At 40.5% G+C, this 27,836-nt stretch overlaps 2 protein-coding genes across 5 annotated transcripts in view; one reads left to right on the forward strand and one right to left on the reverse strand.

The window, feature by feature from the left end:
* The window catches only part of VPS13B (vacuolar protein sorting 13 homolog B), a 429,427-nt gene extending 410,639 nt beyond the window's left edge, over positions 1 to 18,788 (forward strand). For all 4 annotated transcript variants that reach the window (XM_053998051.1, XM_053998068.1, XM_053998077.1 and 1 more), the window contains 5 exons: positions 881 to 1,051; positions 7,620 to 7,796; positions 10,236 to 10,338; positions 11,019 to 11,268; positions 16,795 to 18,788. In XM_053998051.1, coding sequence (XP_053854026.1) covers positions 881 to 1,051; positions 7,620 to 7,796; positions 10,236 to 10,338; positions 11,019 to 11,268; positions 16,795 to 17,040 — 947 coding nt within the window. In that variant the 3' untranslated portion in view covers positions 17,041 to 18,788. The remainder of the gene's footprint in view (positions 1 to 880; positions 1,052 to 7,619; positions 7,797 to 10,235; positions 10,339 to 11,018; positions 11,269 to 16,794) is intronic.
* Positions 18,789 to 21,665: 2,877 nt separating this feature from the next.
* LOC128817889 (cytochrome c oxidase subunit 6C) lies at positions 21,666 to 27,076 on the reverse strand. Its single transcript, XM_053996800.1, has 4 exons — positions 26,972 to 27,076; positions 26,240 to 26,367; positions 24,561 to 24,682; positions 21,666 to 21,792 (listed from the first exon to the last, which is right to left on the reverse strand). Exons 2-3 carry the CDS (start codon positions 26,351 to 26,353, stop codon positions 24,563 to 24,565), a joined length of 234 nt encoding a protein of 77 aa, XP_053852775.1. The 5' UTR covers positions 26,354 to 26,367; positions 26,972 to 27,076; the 3' UTR covers positions 21,666 to 21,792; positions 24,561 to 24,562.
* Between the last annotated feature and the right edge of the window lie 760 nt (positions 27,077 to 27,836).

The raw sequence follows: 27,836 nt of genomic DNA on the forward strand, positions 1-27,836 counted from the left end.
GTCCTGCCTTGTCTTGTGCTGCTCTGACAGTGCCAGTTGAAATTCCTGGTACCAGGGCTCAAAAACCAAACAGTTCCTGTTTAACTGAGCTAAGAGTGTAACAGGCTCACATGCAATGTTTCATGTATTAAACAGATCACCACTTTACTGCAGTGCATGAGAATGTTTCAGAAACTTCAGAATTTTAAACCTCCCAGTGGGAAATAGATATTCACTCAGCAAGTATTTCATGTGATAACTGCAGAAGTGCTAAAGGTGTTCTGCACTTCTGCTAGCCATCAGAAATTCTACACTCGGTCGCCTCATCATATTTATTATTTAAAAAAAAAAAATAGATACAGTTGTCATAACTGTGTGAGTACATGGATGGGATTTGACAGTAGGGCTGGCCTGCCATGGGAACAGGAGGAGCTTTTCCCTTGCAAAGCCTGTACAAACAGTGCCATCGCGTGGCTCCAGCCGCCGCACAGACGCAGCAGCTGCCCCGGCGCTGGCTGCGGCTCCGAGCCTCGGTTCCAGCCTCCCGCAGGACGCAGCCTCAAGGCTCCTTCTGTAAATATTTGTTTACGTTGCCATCAGCCCCCTCTCCATTTAGATTAGCCTTACACAAGTCAGGGAACTGGAGAAGGATGTTCAGATGAGTTTCTGTTCCCACCAACCAGGCAAACCTGGAGCAGGCTAATGTAAAAAGGCGTGACGCGGGCCATAGCAGCAGCGTGGTGATGCTTAACAAATAGTAAAGCATGTTACACATGGCTGACTGTTCCCTTGACTTGCTGTTCTGCTCATAAGTTCAGCATTGCAGTGAGACATACAACGTCTCCGTGTTTTAAATTAAAGCATCTTGATCCAGACCCAATGTATATCTCCATGCATTTAGGTACACTGACGTCAATTACCAATCTGGCAACAAGTCTTGCTCGGAATATGGATAGGCTGTCACTGGATGAGGAGCATTACAACAGACAAGAAGAATGGAGAAGGCAGCTTCCAGAGAGCCTGGGAGAAGGACTGAGACAGGGGCTCTCTCGTTTAGGCATTAGCCTTCTAGGTAATGTACTATTAAATATCAAGTTAAGTGATAATACTGTTTTCTAATCTGCTCACTAGGTTTTTCTAACTGTGAGTTGTAATTTCAAATTCTGGGAGGGGGTCGATGTCTTCTTGGGAAAAAGCCTCACAGTATGTATATTAGATACTGTTTATCAAGATTTATTGACTTTTGTGTATGATTTTTGCTGATAAAATAATTGCAGATATAGAATGGGTTTGCACTTTCTTTGTGAAATAATATTTTCACTCGTACATGATGTAGATCTAAGTGGGGAAAAAAGAATAATTCTGCATCGGGCAGCGTGACTTGTAACTAATTCAACACGAAGACGTCATCATGCTGATGTTTACTTTCCAATGAACTATAGGAATGCCTTCTGAACCTGCTTGTTTTTGCAGCACTGTAGATATCAGAGATTCTTGGGTTTGTTTGAAAACCACTTCAACTTAGTGCAGATGTTAAGTAAGCTTTGATGAGGAATTCTGCTTTTACAAAGAGACCCAGATCGTCCTGATTCAGTGTAATTTTATTCATCAAGCAGCCGAGTGGTTTGGTTAGAAGTGAAGATTACTCTATCCATTTCAAAATAGCACCTAAAATTTTGAAAACTATCCCACAGTGGAAAAATTCTCTGCGAGAAGTTTTGCGGTAAGGGAATGGATTTTCTAGGTTACTTCGACTTGTCACACAGCAAAGGAATGCAGAACTGTATTGTTTGGCAGAGTTCCTCAGTATGTATTAAACAGTATGAATCTCTTAGAGATCAAAGTGACCAAAAGCAGTCCAGTGCAAAAGGTTAGAAGAGCTGAAGCTTGAAAGGATTTGTCCTGTTTCCTAATCTTCAGTAGTGTACACAACTCCTAAATTTGCAACCGCAACCCTGAAAGCCCCAAAGGGGAAGTGGTAAAAATGTTACAAGTTTGGGTTAAGTTGCTGGGAATTATTTTAAGCAATAACATTAGATTATGTGAAGCACTGTCATTTGATAATGCCTGTAAACCAGCAAGCAAGTGTCCTGGGAGAAATGTGCATAAAGGAGAAATTTCATATATTAGTAGCCACTGTCCCAATAGTAAGCTGTTACTGGTGTTGCAAATCAAAGGCAGTTTGGAGGAGGTTTTATTTTTCCCTCTTGTTTTATTGGGCTAAGGGCAATCAGGTTGAGTTGCTGGATGAAAGATTATACTTTTAGAAGCACTGTGTCAGCCTGGTGTGCGTGCTGGTGAAATGGTTCGGTGATCTTGGCTCAGTTATTAATTAAACATCAAGGTAACATGGTGTCTATATCCCCTTCACTGACACATCAGAGCCCTTCAGAGCTAAAAACATCAGCTGTACAGCCTGAAGTAAAGAGCAAAACTTCGTAGCTTTGGCTGTATCAAGGCAAAGTTTCTGCCGTTCAGGAAAGCTGGGAACTCTTCACACACATGCACAAATACACCATTCCTGCACCTCCCGTGCACAAGGATATACACCCGAGTTAAAAGCAAAACAATAAAATAGAGCTAGAATTCCAGTGTTCCTGATTTCCTAAGAAATAAGACTTCATGTTAAAAACTTAGAGCTTCATATTAGCACTTAAACAGTGCTCCTCCACATGCTAGAGTCTTGTTTTTTATTCCCGCTGTTATTGTTTAGAGATTGCACCCTGCTAACTGCCTGTTTTCTTAGCATTGGAGTCAGTGAAGCACCCAGATAAATAGCTACAGTTACTGTATAGCTGGATGTGACAAGTATGGAACTCTCACTAAGAAAGAAATCAGAAATATTCAATTTACTTTGTATAAGTTGTTTAATTAAGCATGATTTTTAAAAAGCATGTTTCCTCTGTATAGGCAGCAGCATTCATATAAATTGTGTCAAGACCTAAATTATGAATATACTTACGTTTCAATTTCTACAAACATGTCAGAAAGCTGATGCTGTCCTGACCATTTAGTTTAAAGAATATTGTGACTTCCCAAGAAAAAAAAAAACAGTAATTGTTGAAGGGATGGTATCACTATGCTGCTTTTTTTCCCCAGCGCGTTCAGAATAAACATGAACATGCTTACTCTAAAATCATTTAAGGTTATTCATACATAACAAAGTGAAGCTGCAGTTATTTTCCTTCACAAGGATGAAAAGTTTGATGAGCACAGACATGCAGAGAGCATGACTGTTTGAAGCTGTAATTTCTATGACTTTCTGACTGTAAAACTGAAGAGTGTGAAAGAGATTTCTGCGATGGTCACAGTGCTCTCATGTTCGTAAAAGCCATCTGACCCATGCAGGCAGCTAAGGCAATGGCAAATGTAGATTTTGTGCCTAGGTGAAGTCATGTAAGAGTCCTCAGTTCACCGATACCTTGTGGTATCTACCCAGAAAGTAGAGTTGCCTTTCTGATTTTTCTGAAAATCTGGCTCATGGTGGCCCTGATTCAGCAGAGCACTTAAGCATGTGCTTAAGAGCTTTGCTGAATCGGGGCCAAAATCATGTACTCTCGTCTCCTCCTCAGTGCAAGTTGTTCCCTGTGGTACATTCTTAAGTGCTTTGTCCTGTCTCATTTTAAATGACTCAAGCACTGTCAGGGTGTTGTTTGATTTGATTGTTATCTTTGGCCAGCTGTTGTCTTCTTTTCTAATTTGGGGGACATTTCTGGGTCATTTTAGTAACACTTGTGCATGAAAAGAAGCAACAGCTTATGATAGGTGTGTTTCTTTTATATGTTTAGGCAAAAATGCAGTGAAATTGTTGGTAACATATTTAGATGATTGACTCCCCCACCAAGGAACTATCTTTTGCATTTTGCATGACAGGGTCAAACTTAAAATATTAACTTTTAAGCATGTAAAAGAGACTATTGAAACTATTGGCTGTATTTTCAACTGCTGGTCCTAGTGAAAAATATTTTATTGAAATGGCTGTCTTTAAGAAGTTGAGCATATCTGAATAACAAAAAATATGACAACTATTCAAAAAGCTATTTTTTACAGTGGCAGAAGTGCTCAACATTTCAGTTACTCCTTCCTGCTTTTGGGGAAGTGAATTCACCCATATTGCCTGACAGTGTAACTCTGTCCTGGTAGAGAAGGCAAAGCCTGGGTTTCAGATGCTTGGATTTTTGTTATTAAAAGTGGTGATGGCTGTTCTTGCTGTACATTGTCACTGAGTCAGGGCCACTCTATGTTTGTCTATCTACCACACAATATAGCACAAGCCAGTGCTAATCTTGAAACTGTGTGCTATTCCACACACTAATTATGCAACTATATTAATGCATGGCAACAGGTGCTTTTTTCTTTGAGCTGTATTTTTATGTGATGTTTGCTGGGATGAGATTATGCTTCAGCCCTGGTTTTGGTGTGAAACATTTGCAGCAGTCCTGAAAGGCAACAGAGAAAAGGAAGCAAAATGGCTTCAGCTTGGGCAGCTTCCAGCCTCATGGCAAAGCATGGCCAGTTTCTCTTAGCGGGGGATTTTTTCCAATTATGTCTTGCTCTGAAAGAGTTTGTCACAAGCAATCCGAGCTTTGCCAAGGTCTGTAAGCTGTGCCCCAAACTTTGTCAGTCTGCACATGAACCAGTTGCTGCCCATAATCAAATTCTTCTTGAAGTAATCCAGTGATATACTCTGAACTATCTGAATTTTGTAGCTATCAAAGTAACTTTTTTATTGTTACTGAGCAACATGTACTAACCAGAGTGCACCCCATCTGATGTTTAGCAGATGTTATGTTGTTGCTGGAACCTCTTTGGTCCAGTAATGGAAGAATATGTTTTTGTTTTGTTGCTTTTGTGTTTAATTTTATTGAGGTTTTCTTTATACATGCATAATCTGTGTGTACATATGTGGACATGCATATAAAATCAAATGCTTGGGGAAAGAAAAAAAAAACAAGAAAAATGGAGAATGGTTTCATTTAATAAAAAGAAATACTGGTCGAGGGATATTACAGGGAAAGGACAGGGACAGCAGTAGGACACCGTGTGAGAGAGAATGAGAGTGGGAAGGGAGGAACCACTACATGTGGTTCCATGCTCTGCTTTCCCAATACCCTACTGAAATCTGTCAGGGGCAAACTTTCTGTGGTAAGTCCATCCCTCATGGTGCTCCTGCCAAGAGCTCTGTTAGAACACAAGAAGCCACAGGGGCACAGGGAAGATGTGCTTTGCACAGTTTCTGGTGTGAGGAGTGCCCTGAATCTCACGTGTGTGTCACCACTCTCTCGCTGTTGCTCAGTTTTGAGGTTGCTCAGGCTTTGGTCTATGTCTTTTTCCTTTGCTCACACATGCTGCACACAGGAAAAGAGCTGCACAGATCTGGATTCCCCACACAAGGGTTGTAGGACCAGCCACTCCTCAGTGAAAGGAGTAAGGTTTATTTTGTAATATTCAGGCATGGCCACTGCACATAAATGAGTTATGGCAGTGAGTTGCAATTCAAGGTAAGGAATTACAGAGGAAGAGAAGATCATTGGTTATACTTTTTGCACTTACAACAACAAGACTTGCAAAAGGATGTGAGGTACAAAAGGGCAATGTCATCACAGACAAGTTCAGAGCATGCATAAAATGCCAGAGTAACAGAAAATGTAGAATTACTAAAAACTGGCTAATTAAGCTATAGATTATTTGGGGCATTACATAAATATTCTTATATAACACAGTCACAGCAGTTTCCATTCTGTTTCTTTGTCCTTGGAGCCTAATTTTACCTGAGCAGTGTCTGGAGCATACCACAGGTCCTTTGGAGTAGGCTCTTATTATTACCTTATAACTTTGCTCAAGTATATTGCAGTAAATAATTTACTAGTGCTAGGACTTAGGAGGATTACATTTTATAAGGCAATAACTTCTGTTCTGAAAGTGCAGTTGTTGTGGATGACCTCAGTAGATAAGGTGAAGGAGGTCACAGGATAGTATAGTATTGTAAGTTAGCAGAACACCAAGTATTGTTTTATGCCTTCAAATCCCAGTTGCACAAAAGACTAGACAAACAATCCCAATTGTGTAATGTGGTGTTTAGATATTATTTTAGTCAAGTAGCAGAAGCAGCTGGTAAGTACTAATGAATTGAAAAATGTATCATTTCGATGGCATGGCATTAAGGAAAAAGCTTCACGGCCTTTATGGTACAAAAGGTGAATGTTCAGCTGCACACTCAGCTTCAGTGAGTGACCTCAATTAAAACCAGGCATTGCTTCAAAGATAGACCAGCATTTTCTGTGGAAATACTATACATTTGCCAAAAGGCTAGTCCTCCAGAATTTGGAAGAATTCTCTCTAAGAGGAGAGGAAGGCATTTATGGGGGATGCAAGTTTCTTGAATTCCTGATCAATAGTATCCCAGGGACAAGGATCTGGGGAAATGTGTGCTGGTTCTCATCCTCTTTTCTTTGGACAGTGACTGTGCACAAATACAATATTAGTTCTTGTTGTTCAAAGTCAGCAATTTCTTTATTTATCCAGTGACAGTAACTAAAACCATCTGAAAACCAGTTAGCAGCTCACTGCCTAGTGCATGTCACACTGGTAAACACACGGGGCCAAATACCTCGGTTGCAATTGTCCGAATCTGTGGAATTATGCCTGGATTTCCTTCCACTTACAAAGTAGAACTTTCAAAGATGTCTGGGTTGAAGTGAAAATGCCTAGTAACCAGGCTGACACTCAATCCCACTCCTCAAATAATTGCTTTATATTGATATTTGCAGCTGCAGGTGCAAACTGAGACCTGACCAAGAAGCCTGCAAACTTGCTTTTCACTGTGCAAAGCACCTCGGGTCGGGCAGACTGATGTGGCTTTGTCCAATCCTTGTACCCTTAGCGATCTCCAAATAGCTTATCTATCAAAATTACAACAACTAGAGACATGTCTGTGGTTAAGTGGCTAGCATAAACTCAAGATCAAAGAAATGCACCACTTCACATACCTGTTTACATTTAGGAAGATTTAAGTTGAAGTTCTCTGTTGATACTAAAAGCTGGGAAGGTCACTATGTCACTTGTAACAGTTTGACCCATGCACATTAAAGTAAAATATTATGGTTTTCACAAAAAAAGTAACAAAAAGTCTCAAAGTCTAATTCTGCTAATCTTAGCAATATATCAAAAGTTGCATTAGCTTATGAACATTTCTGGCAGTGGAAGAGGATATAAAAATGATCTATTGAATACAAGCAGTTTTTATTCTCATGAAGTCAATCTTGCACTTACGTGAAAATCTCATTTCCATAGCAGCTCTAGCCATCTAAAACTGGAGGATTTTATTCGTAGCCCAGCATTTTCAGAATTGTGACACAGAATGAGCCAAATTAAATTAACTCAGTAAAAGCATCTAGCATAAGTAGTCAAAAGAGGAAAACACGCTGTAAGGTTAGGCAATCTAAATGTTTAAAAAAAAAAAAAATGTTAGATCTTAACTGAAGCTAAGATAGTGTTTAGCTAATCGGTCACATGCTAAATAGCTGTGTAAGAATGGGGTACAGTCTCTAATGCAAACAATATTCAGGTCTAGTAGTAAGATTTCCTCTTATTCCAGAATATTTATCTTCACTGCTTACTGGAGATTCTTGTTTTTTCAGGTGCAATTGCTGGGATTGTGGATCAGCCGATGCGGAATTTTCAGCGAGTATCTGAGGCCCAAGCTTCTGCTGGGCATAAAGCCAGAGGGGTCATCTCGGGTGTGGGGAAGGGAATCATGGGTGTCTTCACGAAGCCCATTGGAGGGGCAGCTGAGCTCGTCTCCCAGACGGGTTACGGTGAGTCTCATATTTCCAACATCTCCATTTAAATTTCAAAATGCTGTTCAGATACAACCTGCTATGTCTTACTTATCCAGCTCAGTATTGTGTGACTTAGAGAAAGGTTTAGAAATGCCACTAAATATTTACAAATGCTCTGCTGCTTTTCTGAAACACCACTGTGTTGTGCTTCTCTCTTGTGTTACTGATCAGCGATGTACAGCCACAGAAACAGAATGCAGAAAGCATGAAGTAATTCTTGGAATACAGTAGAATTAGTTACAGAAACATATGTGCTTGAAAAATAGTTTCTGACATAAAAGGATTAGAGCAACACTATGTCCAATTAGAGCATTATTTTGAGATGGCTTTGTTATGGCAGGGAAAGAGTTGGGCTATCTCTACACAGAGAGTGAGTTACGTTCCTGGAAGAAAGAAGTGAGTCATGTAGTAGGAGCATCCCCTTTAAACTGGAACTTCATGAGAAGACAGTCCTGTTTTCAGATACATAGGCAACCTTAGAGCAACCGGAGGTGGGGTTTCCAGCTAGACTTAGTACTTAATGGCGCTAAATCCTTTCAAATTGATGGGAACAATTCTGGACAAACAAAAAGTGTAAAAGATAAAAACAAAATATCAAAATACACTAATTTCTTTGTTTCCAGTATCAGTAAATCACTTTCAGCTTGAATATTTCAGAAGAAATGGTGGTTGGAGGGAGTCAAGGAAGAGAAGCAGGAAATTGATAGGAGGACAATGTGTCAATAATTCCACCTCACTAATTATACCAGACAAACCTTGAATATTTAAGCCTTTAATCACTAGCAATATTTATGTTTGTGCTGTGTTGACTAGAATATGAGTAGTTCTCATAGAGCTTAAGTTTAGGATGCTTCCCACAACATCCACAGCTCATTCCATCTAGTTAAAGAAATAATGAAACAATTATTAGAATTCTTTCAAATCAACTTTATCTTGTTTGTATGATCATAAATAATAACTCTTCTCCTGAATTATACACCCCATGGGTGTAAAACCCATATCAGCAAAATCAGAAGGTTTTTTCTGTTGCCGTCTGTCTCTGTGTTGGCTTTGCTGCCCAGGACAACATAATTATTTATAGATTTAATTCCACTGCTGTCTTCATCAAGAAACTCATAGTAGTAGAGGGACACTTTTCATTGCAGATATGGTATATAAGACATCATGTTTTCCATGACCATGTGACAACAAGAGTTAGCCAGGAAAAAACATAAAACTATATCAATAATAGTTGACAGTGCGTGAGAGGAAAATACACAAGAGTTCAAGTAACTCTTACCCACAACTGGATTGGAAGTGGGACTGTGCCTCTTGGGGGGGACCAAGGGGTGGAGGACCACACAGAAATAAACACATGTTCTCTCTGTCTCCATCTGTAAATAACATTTTCACTCACATAATGCTGAGAACCTCGGTAAGCCAACTGTTACAATTGGGATGCTGCTTTTAAGTATTACCATCAACATGTGTGCTAAAAATTAAAGGTTTTTTTTTCATTGCTGATGTTTTGTTTAAATTATTATCCATTGTGTAAGAGGGAATCTAAGTTATTGACACCCTTTTGCCTTTGGAATGGTTAGACAAAAGAAAATCTCTTAATTTATTTTGTAAAGAAGTATATTTGTAAAAGAGTAACTTTGCACCAAACCACAGAACACTAGTGCTTGCTGCATAACCTACTCAATGTCTGTCGTGTAAAAATTTTTTAAACTACTTAATTTGTGAATTTTTTTGCAACCCACGCATTCTTTCTGGTGACCATACCTCATCATTGAATGTTTACAGGCCATCTGAAACCATACATACTGTATCATCTTCAGCTTTGGAGAGTCTCTTTAGAAACCTGCTTAACTGCTGCTTGTAGTCTCCATTCTGTGCTGGCACTAAGAAGAATTCACAATAAACCAGATGCCCCAGGAGATCTCATAAATGTACATGGATCTGTGTTTAACAGCTGGATTAAGTAACTGAACATTTAAATGCAGTATCTAGGCAAACTTGCCTTCTAATTTGTACCAATTGTGACACGTATATGAAAGTATTTTAATATTAAGCAAGAAAGTTAACAATGGTCTTGATTTTTTCTACATAAATCCTAAGTGATGTGTCTGATCCTGCTCTGAAGTGATGGCTCTCAGGAGTGTTATGTTTCTCTTGATTTCAAGTGTAGAGCTGATTCATGGAACCCACAGTGGGGGTTGTTTTGTTTCTTGCTAAGGCGAGATCATGGGGGCTAAGTGCACAACTCTTGCATTGTAATATTTAATGAATTATCTTGACTACAGCTTCCAGAGATGTGACATCATTTTGGATCTGCACTATTTTATGAACTGCTTTGAACAAATGACATCACTGCAACACGTAACTGCGTTGTAGAAAACAACCACTAAAAAACCTGAATTCTCTTACCCACAGGTATTTTGCATGGAGCTGGACTTTCTCAGCTTCCCAAGCAGCGCTCTCATCCAAACGATCAACATGTTGAGCAGGCTCCGAACAGCCACGTCAAATACGTCTGGTAACATTATTTAGACAATTGCTCATTTTTACATCCACATTGTTTATTAATAGGTTCTGGCCTCTGGTCAAGTTAACAGGAAAGGCTTCCCTAGGAAAGGCTGAGTTATGGCAGTTTGTTTAGGAACATTAAACAAAAAGGTAGTGCATAGAAACCCAATCTGCAAATGATGGGCTGCTGATCTCCATCCAGCTTTGAAACTACAGAGCTGATCTTTATTTAATGGTATTCAGTGAATTCTTACTTATTTTATCATTGCACTGAGCCCAAGAAAAATACTGCACATCTCCAGAAACAGCTGTTAGTGAAGATAGCTTTATTTTCTGCTCTGAATTTCTAAGCCACTTCTCAGGGTAATTTTTCTATTATCAAGGAAATAGGATGGGAAATAGGCTAACCTAGCATAGATATTAGGCCAATTCTGCGGTGAGTGATTGAGGGGTTTTGAAAAGTAACAATTTCACATTCATTCTTTAAATGTGAAGTCTTACATCTTTCAGTAATGGAGTTTTGGAGTACACTCCCTGGCTTATTTTACATCTGTAGGTGATAGCTACAGGCTTAAATAAAAACATAGTGATCAAAATAAGCCCTGGAGAATCGAATGCACTACACTGACTAGTTATTTTTTGTCTTTTTTGTCTTTTTTTGTCTTGTCTTTTTTTAACTTGATAATGCAGGAAAATGCTGCAATCTCTGGGAAGGCCAGAGGTTCATATGGCCTTAGATGTCATGATTGTAAGTGGATCAGGCCAGCAGCATGAAGGCTGCTTGTTGCTTACCTCAGAGGTGCTCTTTGTCGTGAGCATCAGTGAAGACACACAGCAGCAGGCCTTCCCCGTGACTGAAATTGATTGCCTGGAAGATGATCAGCAAAAAGATCTGCTGAAGGTGCAGCTAAAACAACAGAGAGTGCCTTCTGACTTGGAGGTAAAGAGTTGTGTACCTTTTCCATTCAAAGATGAAGTTGCACTGATGCTGGTGCTTTTGGCAGTGGGAATACTCACCTTTGGGCTGGGAGGCCAGAGGTTGAAGTGCCAAACCAGGAGATCTGCCCCTCATAGTTGGCTGTGTTGCCCTTTGGATGAAAGGAATGTGTCTCCTGCCTTCTATCCTCTTATTGATCATGATATACCATATCTATGACAAATTTTCTGAGGAAAAAAGTAGAGGAAGTCTTAGTTCTTGGTAAGCACCACCTCTTTTTTGAAAAGGTTCTCATGGCTACATATTCACAAGGTGATCATTGTTTGGCAAGTCAGCATTGCACCCTGTGCCTACAAAGTCCCAGCAAAAGCAGATCCTTTCATTCTTCTGGGAATTCTGTTAACAGTTCAGTGGTGCTGATGTTCCTTTCAGCGTGCTTTTATCTTGTCTCTTCCAGCACAGTGGTCTTGTTTGCTTGTATTTACTTCCTTAGATCTTCCTTCTGCAAATGCAATCTCAGAGAAGGATTAGTCCTTCTCTGAGATTGGATACACCAAGTGTTTGCCAGTAAGAGCATAAGTGCTTCATCTTCATGTTGAAAGATGTCTAAGCCATTTGAATACTGAGGTTTTTTTGATTAATTATCTTCTTTTAATGGCAGAAGAATGTTATATTTTTACACTTTTGGGAAACAATGTTAATTGTATTAAATTCTCAAGTAGAATCAGATGAGAGAGCATTTCAAAAACAAACATGCATGTCCCAATTTTTATAAAAGTGTGCCAGGTAATTTATAGACTGCTATACCAGAAATTTCTGTTTCAAATATTAAAAAAGAGCATACAAAAGCCTTGAAGTATGAGGTGTGACAAAAAATAGGAGCACCTTCAGTCAAATCCTAACTTTGCTGAAGTCACTGAAGAGTTTTGCTGTCGATTTCAGCAAGGACTTCATCTGTGTCGTGACAGCACTTTGAGTATTTTTGTGAAAGCTTTCTTTAGTGCTGAATTCTCTATTTATATTTATTGTCTTTCCACTAACCTCAGTCTCACAGAGAACTGTTGACTGAAGTTGCCTTCTCTCACCACAAAGCTACATGAGGGATTACTTAAATTGTGAAGCAAATGGGCAAAGCTCAGCTTTTTTTGTTCCTGAGTGCTGAGTGGTTGGTGGGGGCACACATCAGACTGTCAGAGTCCAGACTGTCCTACTCAGTCCAGAGCTAATGTCCTGGAGGGAAGAAGAAGAAAAGTTGTTTTCACTAAGGCACTGGATGCACTCAACCTATCCTAACCCCAACTTTAGCACCAGTCCAGATCCTTCTTTTATTGGACTGGAGTGTTGTCTTTGCATCTGGTTTTCCAAGGAGTGAGGAGAAGGCTGCTGCTGTGGGGGAAGGGCAGCTTGCTGCAAGTGGGTGATGAAGGGTGCAGAGGGTCTGCCTATTTGGGAGAAGGGAAGGCAAGGGACAGGAGCCTCATTCTAGTCCCCACAGCTGCTACAGCTGGGAATGTGTAGGATTTATGGGCAAGTGGGGCCCCTGAATGCACAAAGCAACCCTGCATGGCGTGTGTGGAGTCCAACGTTCCCACACACGCGCTCATAACATCCTCCTTTGGAGGTACTGGACCAAATACATCGTTTTTTTCTGAAGTTGTGGATAGAAATATGGGAGACCTACTCAAGTGGTGCAGCAATGCAGCTCGGGGAGCTGTAAGCCTTGAGCCCCCAGCCTGAGTACAGCATCTCTTTTGCTGATACAGGCTCTTGAGAATGCCGTGAAAATGTATGGCATGGGAGAAGCAGGGCAAAGTGCCTGTGTCCCAGGTGGAGCCAAGTCAGTGATGGCAAAACAGCAAAAGTTGAATGATGCTGTACAAAACAGACCTGGCAAAACATTCCTTCGGAATGCAGATACTGATACTGAAATTCTTGTAAAAATTTAAAGAAATGTGCTATGAGGAAGAGCAGTTGAAAGAAACAGAGAGTAAAAAATTTTGAATTTTTTTATGTTAAGGCACCTAAGGCACCTACACAATAAAAGATTCCAAAAAGCTTCATATACTGTTTTAGTAATTACTTATAGTGTTTTGTAATTAATATTTGCTATGTTTTTTTTAGTGGATTGGGAGATCTCATACTTGGTGATTTCCTTTCTGCAACTGAATCTGTGGTCTGGGTGTCATATGCAGCACTAGTACTGATGGGAGCCAGAGCTTCCCTTCAGCTTCCTGACAAGAGCTTCTACAAAGTCTTCAGATGTGATTAGGAAAAGGAACCTTAGGAGGAACAAGTTGTGACTTGCAGATGAGCAGCCTCTAAGCAGCAGAGTGATAGGCAACACTCCTCAGTATTAATAGTAGGCCATTGTGTAGCACTGTCCTCAGCTGAAGTGCAGACACGTCTGTGCACGATGGCATTTGCAAAGATGGCCTCAATTTTTAGCTGGAAAATGCCCAATCAGGTCAACCAAAATGTTATTTTGAGTTTAGCAAAACAGAGCTAATGTTACCAATATAAGTTATGTCTATTTTTCTGATTAGTTTAGTCAAAGTTGCTAGAAATAATACAATGAATTGAAACATTTTATTTCAAGGCTATAAAAATCCACTTTTTTGCATTACTGCTCACAAAAACAATTGCCAAAAGTTTTGTTTCAGCTCTGCCCAAAACAGTTTCTCTCATTCCCTCTCCTCAACTTCTTGGAACAGTTAAAAAACAAAACATGAATTATTCTACAGCTGTAATCACCAGAGATGTTATAGAGCATATTTTGACTCCTTCAGCAAGAGGTTTGCCTGATGCCTTGTTCGCCTCCACAGTATATAACTTAATCCATCTGGATAGGAATAGCCTGGATGGATTCTTAAAAACTCTGGCACTGACAAGTTTGTTATTGAAAGGGAAGCATTAATTGTATTTGGATTATCTTCCAAAGTAATTGAGACACTGCTTGTTTTCAGACAGATGTCAAACTCAAAAGTCCTGCTCTTACAGCTGCTCTTGATATAGCTCATAACATCAAGAAGACAACAAAAAATTGAAGGGCCCTGGAATTTCAGATATTCTAGATTTTTTTTTTAATAGTCCTACATGTTATCATCTTTCGAGCTGAAAACCAATCTTTGGATTTCTCAAAGCAATGGAAAAAAATCCTAAAGAGCTGGATCTCCTTAGTCAGTGTGCACAGAGATCAGTGCTACACCCATTTGGACTGCACAGTACAGGTGTTGTAGCTGCTGTGGAGTTAGAATTGCTGAAGGCTTATTCATTATAAACCATAATGGAAGGAATTTTAGAAAAATACTGGAGTTCTTAACCCAAAAGTATGGCCTTGCAGTATGAAGGGACATTATATATGTAATATTCCTCTAGGAAGTGCATTAAGCAAGCCTTGATCAAGTTTTGAATCCTTGAGTGATTTGGATATTAACATGACAAATGTTCAAAGCAGCAAGTGAGGGCACTTAGTGACAATCTTAAGTCCCATTTAGGAAAAAATGTAGAATAACATCAATTCCAAATTTTTCTTGTCTTGAAAATATAAGCCAAACTGAAACTGGCTGCAGAAGCAGACAATTACAGATGAAGTCATCTAAAAGCGAGCAGGGTCCCAGTTACTTTGGAAGACCATCCAACCATAGTTAATATTTCCCCCTGAATAATTGTGCTGTATCTGTGGAAAATAGCCTGGGCCTTAATGAAGAATGGGTTCACAAAAGTAGGGGAGTAGGATGCCAGCACCATTTCCATCTCCTTTGGTAAGCAGGATCTTCTGGTCAATGTGGAGGCAGAACCCAGCTGTCCCTGGGCTTACCTCCCTAGGAGAAATCAGGAAGAATTGAAGCCACCTACATGTAAGATTTACCCTGTAACTTAAAATCCAGTTTACATAGGTGGTACTTCAGCATATTTCTCTCCTTTCAACTGCTGAAACAGACTAACTGCTGAGATACTTTCACTGAGCCACCAGACCAAAGACGTGGTTCAGACACCGTTCTCCACGGTAAGCTGGGAGTCTGCTGCAGCAGTCTGCCTTCTGATTTTTCCCTGCCTTAAGGTCGTTCATGGAAATAACCCTATCCTCTGCCCATTTCATCATTTCTGCTGTTTCTAGGCATAGGCTTCAACCTTAAACTTCTGAGCTTGTTCATGAGCCTGCTTCCTTTAGCAATTTTGTGATGATGATTGAAAACAGGAGTGTTTCTACTTGCTGAGCAGCAAATCCATCTCCAAAGGCATAGTAAAAAAAACCAGAGGGGACTTTTTTTCATGTCAATGTGACACCTGTCACTATCTATCAATCATATTAATTCTTTCTTCAAACAAGCAGCAGAGTATTTAAATGAGTCTTGCAGTCCAGAGACATGACAAGATACTGATTTTATCTAATGGCACTCTTTAAAATATCATTCTATCTAACAAGACCTGTAGAACTCCCTGAAAGACAGGCAGAAGATAGCAGTTTTTAAATCCTTAGCATGATGTCCAGCAAGGAAATTTTAAATTCTACAAAAATAAAACTGGTCAGCAATTCTCCAAGTGTAAAATAAGGAAGTATCAAATCCTAGTCCTATTATAGCTGCTGCCTTTTCCTTCATTGTAATATTTTGGAAGTAACTTCTATTCTGAATGGCTTAGCTTGTCATACTACTGTAGTATCCATGGTGGGATTTTGGAAATACAGTTTTTTTGAAACCATGCAACCACCTTGATGCCTGCTGGTTTGCATTCCCTTCTCAAACTCGTCATAGTCATCCTTAACATCTTCAAAAATAAGGGCACAGCAGATTGATCTTCCAAAGCCAGGAGTGCCCATAGCTTTTCTGGATAATAGTTTATCTGCTTGGAACCATATGATAGATTACAGTATTTGATTTACTGTATTTTTTTCCACCTGGGTATGTCACTTGCATTCGTCTTGCTAGGACTTTAAACCACCTCTACCTATTTCAGCCTGCAAAACACAGATCCCTTAATGCCTTCTCCAGAAACATGCCCAAATCATCTTTAGTAAAACCCTTTTGTTTAGAAAAATGTCCTTGTGTGAATGGGTTTTGTTGCCAGAAGCAGATGGATATATCCTGCCATATAACATTCACCTGTAAAGTAGCTTCTTGTCTTCATTTTAAATGAAGTAAGTTAAAGACTAACATTTTTTAGCTAAATAGAATTTCTGTATGATAAGCCTTGCCAAGAGCTTCTGGCATTTTTCTAAAAGGCATTTCAATGCCTTTGCTGTATACAAGGAGTTGATTGCTGTAAAGTTCTACTCTTGACCAATTCTCAAAAGCTACTGCTTAAATTTTCTGTGGCAGTTAGAGCTTCTCAGAAGTCCAAAACAACAGAAGACTAATTCACCAAGGACTCAACTATGGGACAACATTCATGATTTAAAAAATCCTTTAAACTATTTTAAGATTTCGGGCAGGAAGATTTTTATCAGAGAAATGTGGAAGTTACTGTCCTTGCTACTCAGCTCAGTTACTGTCAAATACTCAGTAACTATTGTATCTGATCTGATTTCAGGCCGAGGGCGCCAGAGAGAGACTGTCAGAGCAGCAGTACAACCGCCTCGTGGAGTACATCACAAAGACCTCTTGTCACCTTGCTCCCAGCACCGCCACAGTGCCAGCCCCGCAAACCGTGGCTGCTGAACAGCCCCTGACTATAACAAAAACCTACCAGTATGTAGTTGATCCAAATTTTGCCCAGGTATTCATTAGCAAATTCACCATGGTGAAAAATAAAGCCTTGAGGAAAGGCTTTAATTAATAGTTATTTCTGGTGTGTGTAGTAAATACCATACCAGTTTGAAAGCAATGCTTTCTCTGCAGTAACCAACATCAAGTAGAGATGCATGTAATTTCTGAGGAGGTAGAAATTGATAACAAAGCCCAATAGCTTTTCTAATCTTGACAACATTCCTGCTTCCTAGCCAAAATGTAGTGCTGGAAGGAAAGTGTTCTGGCAAACGAATAAAGTGAGAAGGAACAGCCTTGGACTACAGCTTAATCAAAATCCTTTTTCTTTCAATAACCAAAAATTAGAGAATGGGGAAAAATTACGTGCATACGGACGTTTTTACCACACACAGAAATGTGTATCAATACCTCTATATCTTACTTTAGGGTCTGCCAGTTTCTGTTATAAACCAGGTTTATAACTCAGCTGTAAAAACTTGCTCAAGGCTGAGCCTTTCCCCCCCCACCCACACTCCCCCCACATGTGCGTCCTGAGGCAAAACATTTTCCCCCACTAAATCTGAAAAACCCAGTGTGGCTGTTTTAAGTTACTAGTGACAGCTGGGTTTTAGCACCACTTTAACCTTAAAATAGCTTCCTTTATTTGACTGAAGTTCTGCAGGACATTAGTCCATAATGTAAACTAGTGCCTTTGTGTGGTTTGGAGAACAAAACATGAACTACAACATGACTTTATTTTTAAAACTGTCTGTATACAGAAACTTTATTTTATCCACCATCAAATTTTCAGAAGTACTTTCAATGTATGTATGACCGTGCATTGTCTGTTCATTAACTGGAAACCAGTAACATGCAGTTCAAAAATTTAAGAAACAGAGCGGTCTCCTTAAAATCTCCAAGCTCAATGTAACCCAGATGTGCAGGTGCTAAGTACACCTTGTGGGGTCTTGCTTATTTCTGATCTGCCACCACCACATTGTATGTGCTCCCTTAAGCCCTAATTCATTTTATGCTTATCATCTTCAAACTGATAAAAACAGGAATATTTAGAAGTGTGACCTTTGAAATATGTACTAAGCAAAGAGATTTCTTTAAAGTTGATTGAAAACTATGGACCCACAGGCACCAATTACATTAATAGTTAATGATGCCATCACAATACACTTACAAATACATGTTAAACACCTGCATTTCTTGTAGTAGTCTCTGGGCACAGTTAGATGACTTTATAAACCAAATCTGGCTATGGCAGTTTCATTTTAAAACAAAAAGCTTACTTGGTTTCCTTGGTTTTCTATGCGTGTTAACTTTTCTCTCCTTTTCTATATGCTTACCAAAATGAATTATGTCTGGAGATTCCTGAACATGGCTGGAATTGGAGTCAAAAACTGGAATAAAAAGTGATCACTATTTGGAGCATATGCTTTATAGTTAATAACTTCTATGCATACTTGATATGACCAAATGCACAGTAAAAAGAATGTAGTAACTGCAATGTTTTTCTCTTGAGTTCTGTTTTGTTAAAAGGTATTTCTAAAAGCTGTGTCCCTCATCTACTGAGAATAAAGGAGGCTGGGGTCTGCATTGTCCTTTTCTGACTGTGAAATAAGCCCATCCATTATCAACATTTCATACAATGATTTAATAACTTAGTCATTGTTTAAATAACACTGTTTAAAAATGTATATGTATATACACATATGTGCTTCATTCCTGAATATTTTATGGAAGTTGTTTAATACTTCTAATTTTGCATATTGATGGATAAATTGTAATATAATTAAATTGTTTAAAGATAATAAAGCTATTCCTGTAATACTTGTTCTTGTGAGCTGTTTATTCATTTGGTTATAAGATGCAGGACAATGACAAGACTGATGTACAAGCTTCATGAGGGCCCCATTAGATCCCAGTTGGTCACTGGACTTTGTAGTGTACCAGAAAATGCAATAGATCATGACAATACTTTGGAGTAAAAACTGGTGACTAGCTTGCCAAAACCGTGTGCTGAAAAGTTTTATGCTTTTGTGACTAACTGAATCAAAACAGCACTGTACTCACCATTTCAATTAGACTAATCTGTTCCTTATTTATGGAGTACACAGACAAGCCAAGGGGATGCAAACACACCTGTATAAAATGAGGAACAGCAGTTTCATTTCTAAAAGTTTGTAGATTTCAGCCATTTTTTTAAGATTCATTTGTGTTTTTCCTGAATTACATTCTCCTGGAATAAACACTTGCTTAAATTACACTTTTCTTCAGTGAATAGAGCTGCATCTTTACTGCATTAGGCAGGTTCCTTCTCCCCCTTCTGACCACATGTATGGAAACGAGTGGGGACGGCACATAAATCAACCTCTCCTACATATGAGCTGTGTGAACTATGAAAACAAAGTTGTCCAAAGAGCAGCTGCCTGTACTTAGCTGCTAAAGCAGTGCAATGTGTACTCTTAAAACATGCCTACTCTCATAATGCTCTTTAGAACTGGAGAGCTCACAACTTCAAATCTATCTTTTTAGTTTGCTTCCAGAACAATCAATCACTCCTCAAACACTCAAGAATAAAGTAAGCTCGCCAAAAAAATTGAAGCCATAGTCAGGCAAGACCTATCCCAAAGCAGTTCAGGTCAAATAATTCCTTTTTATGTATCATTTCATACATAAATATAGCAAAAACCTTCAGACACTTGGGATAATCTCCAAGAGTAGCCAAGCATGTTTTTAGCTCTGCATCTCCTAGAAACAGAATGCCCTGTAACAAGCAACTGATTACGGTCTAACTTACAGGTCTTGTACTATGTTATGTCCCACTCCAATTCCTTGTATGATAGAATTAGCTGAACTCTTGTTGGCAAAGGAAAAAAATGTTAAAAAGGAAGGAAAAAAAAAACCAAACTGAAAACTGGTGGATTGATGATGATTTCAGAAAAGCAGGTTAGGTATCCAGCTTTGCGCTCCCTTCCTACTCCAGAGGAAAGCAAGCTGTGGGTTGGTTGGCATTGCCTGCTTAAGGGAAGTACTCGCCTTGCATCCAGCGTGAAACCAGACTGTATCCAGAAAGCAACAATTGCAGCCTGCAGACACTCAAAGCACAGCCACAGAAATTAGAACTCGGCTTCCTTTGTTAAATACATTTAGCCAGAGACATCCCTGAGCTCGCTGTATCTTGTCAAAAATTGCCTTCAGTCACAAAACTCTCGTTTCTTTAAATCACATGAGCTGGTAGCTGAAGGAACACAGACTGCAGTAACTGCTACTGGCTACAACAGTTTAAAAGAAACTAAGAATTTAACAGTAAATTAATTCATAGCAACTGTGAAGAATACAGGGCCTAGATCGACAAGGGAAGTCATGTCTATTAACCTGCACACCTGGCAGTAGCAAGTTTCTTTGCCTCTGAAGCTGTCAGTAAGACTGAAGACCCCTGGCTATTTCAACCTGCAGACAGGCCTGAGAAAATGTTAGTCAGTACTTAATGGCATTCACTGTTTATACTATACATTGGGAAGATAAATGGGTATCATTTGCTATTGTTAAGCTCTGGTTTACATTTATAGAAGCTGGGGTATTTTGATTACTAGATGCTTTCCCCAGCATCACTAATGTCAAATTCTTTCTTTGCTTAAAGGAAGCACTGTCTGCATGGGAAGTTTAAAGAAAATCCCATGTTGCTCTATAAAATGTTCTGGATCACATACATTACTTATGTGCTTTCATTAGTCCAAATGTTGTTCAAGGATACCTATTAAGTGTTAAGTAGTTAATGATCCATGTAAAATAATAAGAGTTACTCCAAACAGGATTTGAACTGAAGACCTTCAAATACAACACAGATGGCCTAATTTGTCATGCTGCTTCATGCAAAGACTTCCTTCCTTTCATGCAGTCAGCTCTTGCCTGCTCTCCTAGGTATCCACATTCAGCAAACAAAAGCTGCAGTCCTAGTACCTTCTTCATCCTGAGCAACAGGCAAAGCCTGTTTTCACTGACAGTCACTGACAGGTAATCATGGCCCAAGACAGAGCATCGTGCCTCAAACTACGCAGAACGTAGCAGAGATCCAAACTATGCTTAGCTGACTACTTCCAGATATTAAAAAGATGATACATGTCTAAAAGCAGCATGCCAAGATTTTTATTACCATAATACAATATTTACTTTGTCTGCCTGTACCCCCTTCCCTTTTGTACATCAATTATATGGGAACATGCCTGCAGTTTGGAGTCATTTTCCAATTACAGTAACTAATACACCATGTGTAAGAATGGGTATTTGCAGAGTCTCTAAGTCTTGCTGTAACAGTTTGCTGATGTAAGGAAGAAATACAGTGATGACAACAGAAAAAGACAAAAAGGTTGGCTGGTGTATTTCCAGAATTTCTAGCCAAATTCTTCCGTCTCAAGGTCAGCTCACCTTGTGAAGCCAGAGGTAATACAGACCCCTCCAGAAATCCATCCTCTCCCTTCCTGCAACATCTGTCCTCTTGCACATTCCCATAAGCAGCTGGGACAAACTAGCTGTCACTGCTTAGGGATATATTGTGCTATCAAATGTGGAATTTGGCCAGAAGAGAGATGCAAATAATTCCTGGAGGAAAGACAGACTTAGTCATCTTGGGCAATTTCCACCCCTCTTTCCACCCACCCAGTACCTGAGCCTGTAAGTATTTCTACTTTAATGAAGAGAACCAAATGCCACTGACATATGTATTTTATTTATTGAGTTGCATTAGAGCGTGCCATGCGCTGTGGTGCATTGCATTTTACACTTCAGTGAACAAATAAGGTTCAGTCATCAAGTCTTCCTGAAATGAAGGGATCTGCAAGACAAAAAAAAGCCCATTAAGTTATGATGGACAAACTTCATGCTCTAAGTAAATATATTAGTATGTACGAATGCAAAGCAGCAGAGAGAAATGTTTATGCGGTAGTTTAGTCTAGAGGAATTCCCCGTTATTTCCTGAGCTTGAAGTTTCACACACCCTTCATGTGGCAAACAGAAGTGAAACATGGAACAAATCAAGAGCTGGAACAACACTGCACAGCACATCAGATTCACTGTATGTGCTGCACTGGTAACTGAATCAGTCTTGCTGAGGGCCTGCAGGAGAAAGGAATGCAGCTTTCAGATAGGAGCCAGAGAGGAAACAAGTGGTGCAGGCAGCCTACCAAGGAAGGAAGAAAACCAAATTCAAATTGCTTCTCCCCATTATACTGAACACAATCCAAGACCAGCTGTGCTCCATGACAAGACTCTTGAAAGTGGTTAGCACCAAACTCTGAGCTTCCCCCTTTATTCCATGGCTGAGCACACACAGCAGAGGCCAGACACTCCTCACATTTATACTTGCACTTAATTTCCACTGTCAATATCACCACCAGAGTACACACCAAGCAGATGGAAAAGTGTGAGTTCACAGGGAGGTGCAAAGGCATCGCCATGCCCAGCTTGGGCACAAACTTGGTGTAGAGTACCATGCTACCACCATAACTAATGAACTCCTTCCTGCCCACCCGACCCTTCCTCAATTCTGGGGCTAAGTACTGGTTCCACAGAGAGTACTCAGTGAGGTTAAGCCAATGTATTTACTGCCACATACAGGACATACTCCAGTAAATTGGGATCACTGTATCCTTTAGGTAACTACACCAATAAAAGGCTTAAAATTCAAAATAGCAAAGATTTAAACTTCTGAGGCAAACGAAAATGTCTTCCATCTGTTCTGGGTACTTGTCTTTTTTTTACAGCCTTTACAGAACATTTGAAACACTGGTATTGTTTTCCCCTTCCTCTACTTTTGTATTCATGTGCAGGCGCAACAAAAACCAACCTCTTTCTACTATGAAAGAGTGAAAAAATATCTGTTCTTCTATAAGCAGGCTAAGGAATAAGAAGCATCAGCAATTCAAACAAAATCACAAAAGATGATTTGCCTCCCATATTTTCTTTTGAGCCAGTACAATTAAGAAATGGAAAAATTGTTTAGGAAACATTTAATTTTAACAGGTGTAATTTTTTTTTTTTAAGCTGCCAATGGGAACACAGGCTGAGAGTGGAGCTCTATTTGTAGAGAAATAAATTCTGCTCATGATTTGAATTAAATATTCAACATGCATCCTTGCTGACAGTGTTTGTTTCAAATGATTTTACCACCAGATGGCCCTTCAGAATAAACTGATGAAGGCCACCTGAATAAAGGATGCAATTCCAGTGTCTAAAGAAGTTTAAAAGTGGCTATAAGATAGCCAGAAGACTGAATCAGAGGCAGAATTACCAAGACTTAAACCAGGTAAATTTATTTCATTATTTATATTTGTTGCAGTCATAGCTAAAGAACAGCAGAATCCCACTCTCAGAAAACAAAAAAATCCCACACTACCAAAAGCTGGGACTGGCAAAACGACTTTTTACCTTTTTTTCTAATTTTTTAGAAGAGATGGAGCTCTGAGGTTTTTTACAAAATTGTGTTAAGCAGAAACCAGAGAGTTGCAGATTGCCAAAGAACAAAATTCAGTATTCATAGTGTTAAGTACTAATCTTTTATTCAATCTTGCTTGTTCATGCAAACAAGCTGAGAAAATCCAGCTGGCCAGGATAATTAAAGCCACAGATTATCACGTAATGATCACAATATGAAAACATTCCAAAAGAATGAGAAACTATCATTCTAGATTAGTCTGAAGTCATTTTAGAAGAAGCAAAGAACTCAATGTAAAAAATTTGCACCAAGAAAGGGGGATGAACTCTATTAAGTTGTCACATCAGCTTGTGCAGCTTAGTGAATGTAGTTATTAATAACTACAACACAGTTCAAATCAAGACTTTTTTCCTGGTGTTACTAGCAAGGGAGAACAAAGCTGTGTGGTTTTCTTAGTAAAGGCAGTGTCAAGTGCTTAAAAAAAGAGTATTGTGAACAAAGTCCTATTCAAGCTTCATAAAATATGGCAAAGATGTGATTATTAGAACACAGAGCTGTATGCCTGTGATTTCTAAAATATATAGGTGTATACAGATGCATTTCCCCCTCTCACCAACTTCAAATACAAAATGATATGCAGAAGCTGTCTCTGTTTCTTACACTAAGATGTACACTATGAGAGAGAATCAGCCTTTCCATTTTCTCACTCACTGTACCACCACAAATATGTAAGCAGAAGATAAAGACAAGCCCAAGTTAAGCAGTTCAAGATGTGACAGCATGAACATAACTGCGGAATCAAGCAAGTCTTGGAGTTTAACATTAGAGCTTTGTCTCCTCTCCGTGGTTGTGACAGGAGGGCAAAGGCCTGGCATCATCACTCTGTGTCCTGTACCCACAAGTAAAACAAATTACACAAAAGGTATTCAGGAGCTTCTATCCTGCCTTTACTTCCCACACCTCAGTTCTCCCGTTTCTTCACATTTTTATTACCCAGGTCTCTTGAGTGCAATTTGTATCCTTTTTCTTTGGAAAACCCTTTCGATTTGAAAAAAAAAGGAAGATCGCTCCAAGCAGAAGCACAACATCTCACTGAAATCATCTTACTCCTGTTCTGTACTCAGAACTCCTGTTCTGAGTGCAGTTCACTACCTCCAGATGCAGCTTACCATCACTTGGGTGGTGCACTCTCAAGCACACCAGCTGCCTTCATGGCTTCAAAGTCCTTCATGGGATCATAGCTTCTATAGAAGTCTGCATAAGCTTGTTTTCTGGGTTCAGCGACTGCAAACTGGAAAGTAACACACAGAATATTAAAGTTTGCAAAGCTTTATCTTTTTTCTGTTAGCTCCATAATGTCTATCAGTGGATATTCATCTAAAGGCCTTTAGCTCAAATTATTAAACATTCCTTTGTTCCTGTGAAAACCCATCTGTCAGGCTACCTGATCATTAGTCAGGAGAACAAATATCTGCAGTAAAACCTTAAAGCCTGTTACAAGGTAGCACAGCACGCTTTCAAGATCCAAAACCACTCCATCTGTATTGATACCAGAGTGTCCAACACCCTCCCTGCTAAAGGTTTTATACATAAAACATGTCATTATGGCAAGTTTTGTGCCTCTGGGCAGCTGCAAAACTCTTAACTCCAGATAAAATGGCATCCTACACTGAAGGACTACATTTGAGCTACACTGTAAATCAACTACATCTGGTAAAGTTTTACAAGACTGCCGAGCCACTCTTACATGTCACCAACATAAAAAGACACAATCCTCATTTCTTGGACACCCATTCACCTGAAGCACAGGGATATACTCAAAAAGCTCCCAAAAACTTGAAAAAAATTCTGAGTTGGGTTTGTACAACAGCATCTGACATGGAACAAAGGAAATGGCTGCTGAGATCCACGTTACCTGTTCTAAATCTGGTCTGCCACCTTACCAGTGTATTAACATGGGGGTGCCAAATGAGGTACTGACCCAGAGAGTATTAAAAAATTATATTCTAAGTCTGAGCACAAACAAGCCTGTCTACCTCTCAACAGATGTGTTAAGTACATGTGTGAGCTTATTGTTTCTGAAAGACATTTGTGGCTCCAAGAAGTTCTGAAAAACCTGAAATTAACTTAATTTCTCATCACTTTAATCCACACCTTCCTGAGCACTCAAATGCTCCAACAGTATATGCACAAGTTCAATGGGAAAACCAAGATCCAGTTTTTCCACAAGAATTCACACTGTGTTGTTTGCTTCGTGTATAAGATCCAAGAATTATTTAATAAGAGCACTCAAGAACAAGTACTGCTCTTATCTTTATCAGAAATCAAACCTGTAAGGGTATTTTTCTGGAAACATAATGCTCCATTTCCACACAATACCTCAAAAGCAAGGACAGAAAATCACATCAGGTTTTCTGACACTCATATCTTCAGTGTGAAGGATGAGTTTTCCAAATTGCTTTAGAGCAAATTTCCTGAAATCAATCAAGAAATAAAGTAAGACCTGGACAACTCTCCCAAGTCTCAGGAACTGTGGCAGACCAAAGCAGAAACTATCTAGAGTTAACGTGCATCAGCTGTGAATGATCAAGAGCATTTTGGGACTAGGAGACTCAAGGTCAAGTTGTCATGAATTGCGTGAACACACAGCATGAAACATTAGATTATTCACATCATTTCTTCAAATGAAGATTAGGAAGATTTATTTGTGCTTTGGAAAGATGCTTACAAAAATACATTACTAAACCTTTCTGATGAACAGCTCAACCCAATCTCAACAGAAAAATATTATGAATTCTATAAATATTCCAATGAGCCCAGTTTATACCCGAATGACTACAGAGCCCACCTTGTACAAAGCTGCACATCCCATAGATACCACAAATGCCCCAAGGAGGTGAAACTTCATCCGCCTGGCCAAAAGGCCCCGCATCTGGGGCTTGGGCAACAGTGCAGCCGACATGGTGACTGGATTTCCTGAAGGATAAAAGAAATGAGAGAACTGTGGGAGAAGCTCTGTTTAAAATAATTCTCGGTAGTACAGAAAGATCATTCTTTTTGCATTGTGCAATAATCGTCTTCACGGTATAACCAACAGTGGCCCTGTGTGCTTGACCTTCCAGTGAGAATATTTACGGGACAAAATTCAAGGACAACCTATTTATGACACGATTCTAGTTTAAGTTCTTACACTCCTTACACCCAGTACTTGTGGAATCAAGGCTGGCCTTCGTTGTTCACACTAAATCCCGCGCTCCCCGCAGGGTCTTCCCTCCCAGGCCTGCTGTCCTGCTGTTTATGTCAGAAGCCATTCTAAGCAGTACCGGGGACAGGCTGGGACCAGCCCCGCACCGTTCCCCGCACCCAGGGCGCCCCAGCCCCGCGCTGCAGCCGCCGCCGCTGGGCCCGGCTCCGCCACCCTCAGGGACGCGCAGAGGTCACGGTGCTGTCGCAGGGCCGCGGCCGAGCGGGGAGGGGCGGCTGGCGGCCCCAGGGATGGGGATGATAAGGGAAGTTAGAGGAAATGAGGGGAGGAAGAGGGACCAGCGGGAGCCGCGGCGGGAGCGGGGAGCGGCCTCACCTCAGTCCCCACCAAGGTCCTTCCGCGCCGCCGGCCGCGCTCCCGCTGCGGCACCGCTACTCCGCATGCGCGGGGGGCAGGCGGCGTACGGCGGGCGGCGTGGGTCAAACCCGGCCCGGCGCAGTGCCCGGCGCGGCTGGGAGTAAACCACAGGATCGATTCGGCTGGAAAAGGCCTCCGAGATCATCGAGTCCAGCCTGGGAGCGAACAGCACCGCGCCAAACAGACCCTGGCACCAAGTGCCAAGTGCAGTCTTTACTCAAACAGCCCCAGGGACGACGACAACACCACCTCCCTAGGCAGCACATTCCAGTGTTTGTTCAATGATCTTTGCTGTGAAGAAATTCCTCCTAATGTCCAACCCCAACCACTCCTGGCACAGCCTGGGGCAATGTCTTCTTGTGCTGTCCCTTGTTCCCTGGGAGAAGAGCCTGACCCCACCTGGCCTCAGCCTCCTCCCAGGGCTCTGTCGGGAGCGGTCACGGCCGAGCCTCCTTCGCTCCAGGCCAAACACCCCCAGCCCCATCAGCCGCTCCTCGCAGGACTTGAGCTCCAGACCCTTCACCAGCTCCTTGTCCTTCTCTGGACTCGCTCCGGCTCCTGAATGTCCTTCCTGAACTGAGGGGCCCAGAAGTGGCCACAGGTGTGGCCTCACCAGTGCCGAGTACAGTGCCCTGCCCTGGTCCTGCTGGCCACACCATTTCTGAGGCAGGCCAGGATGCCACTTGTCTTCTTGGCCACCTGGGCACACACTGGCTCATGTTCAGGTCCCTTTTTCTGTCTTTAAGGTTCCTTCCAACCCAAACCATTTTGTGATTCTATTAAGAGCCATGGAAGAAAATCAAGTCACCCACTTGAAGGGTGA

Source organism: Vidua macroura, chromosome 1 (genome assembly GCF_024509145.1).
Source record: "Vidua macroura isolate BioBank_ID:100142 chromosome 1, ASM2450914v1, whole genome shotgun sequence".
Taxonomy (NCBI): domain Eukaryota; kingdom Metazoa; phylum Chordata; class Aves; order Passeriformes; family Viduidae; genus Vidua; species Vidua macroura.